Here is a 1428-nt window from a genome sequence, read left to right on the forward strand (position 1 = left end):
CTCAGTCTGTCTCTTGTCCCTTCCCCCCTCTGTCCCTCCCTCTCCCCGCTGGCAGAGTCGAAACACGAAACACCCTTCCAAAGTGACCCGAACTGTATTGATAGGCGTGTAAAATGTTTGTAATCATAGCACAGCTTACTATGTGCAACTGTTTGTTTTAGTCTGTATGTTTTGATTTTTCACATGTGGTTACGACAGGCTGTTTCTGCCTTGACGAGTTCCTCATTACTTAAACTGAACTGGTTCAAGGTCAGCTCAGTCCAACGATGTGTCCTTGAGAAAAGCACTTTATACTCATTTTCCCATTTGGCGCGGTCCTTTCGGAGTTGAAAGTTAGATTCAAAGGTTCTGCCTCGTTATTACTTTTCAGTGTTTTGCGAGGGGCGTCAAAGCTAAGTTACAGTTTTGTAATTTTTTTTCAAACTTAACTAACTTTATAAGCCTTCTAAATTGTGCGTGCCGCCTCTATGGCGTAACAGTCAAACGCTTCGCTGTCGCATGCAGGAGACCTGAGTTTGATCCTCTAGTGGGGAGAGAATTTGTATCAAGTATCCCAGTCTTTCTCCTGGGATGTTGTATCCCTCTCAGCTCGGATTCTCCCTGATTGACAGGACTGGAATCCCGCCTCTTCCTGAACCATATAAATTGTATCGATGGGGCCATAAAAAAGCAATTACATTAAAAACAAATATATTTGTGTGTCTCCCTCAGATGTTCCACATGCGGCCGACGTCTGAGCAACTGGTACGTGGAGAACCAAGGCAGCCTGTACTGTCGGCGGGACTACAGGAATAAGTTTGGCCAGCTCTGTAATGGCTGCTCCAGCCTCATTTCGGGACCTGTCATGGTGAGATCAGGGTAGAGCTGGGCGAAGAATCGGGTCCGGTTCTCACGATTAATGCTACGGAAAAAAGTTCCGACTCCTTTTTACATGAACCAACGGTTTCCAGTTACTTTAACCATTTAAATCGTCTTCTTTGAAAAAAAAATATTTTTGACAAATAAAAGTTGATGCTTCGTAGTATTCCGAAATCAAGGTTATCCTAAATCCAAAAGATGTTCGGAGCCAATTAGATAACCACCGGAAGAAATCACATTATTAGATAATATGTAATTGGGTTCGGATTTAATTCTTAAGATTCCTAGCTTTCAATAATCGGGAACCTAGCCGCCCAGCACTAGATCACGGCTGTAGATCTAGTGCTGTATGCCCCTATTAGTTTATTGTAATAGTGCCCACAGACGAGTGATGAAGTGTGCTTTGTTTCATCCCCCCCCCCACGTTTTAAAGTAATTTTCTTGAGAATTTTACGGCACTAGCAACACAATTAGGTCACATAATTATGTTGAAAACTAGAGGGTGTTACAAGTGTCACAACACACACACACACACACACACACACACACACACACACACACACACACACA

At 43.2% G+C, this 1428-nt stretch overlaps 1 protein-coding gene across 1 annotated transcript in view; it reads left to right on the plus strand.

The window, feature by feature from the left end:
- Positions 1-1428, plus strand: part of LOC101854275 (serine/threonine-protein kinase pakF) — a gene marked incomplete in the record, with an annotated part of 34140 nt that overhangs the window by 6764 nt on the left and 25948 nt on the right. Inside the window, 1 exon segment of the mRNA XM_013086857.2 lies at positions 712-847. Within this exon segment, the coding sequence (XP_012942311.1) occupies positions 712-847 (136 nt within the window).

The sequence above is a fragment of the Aplysia californica genome, unplaced genomic scaffold, assembly GCF_000002075.1.
Source record: "Aplysia californica isolate F4 #8 unplaced genomic scaffold, AplCal3.0 scaffold00514, whole genome shotgun sequence".
Lineage (NCBI taxonomy): Eukaryota > Metazoa > Mollusca > Gastropoda > Aplysiida > Aplysiidae > Aplysia > Aplysia californica.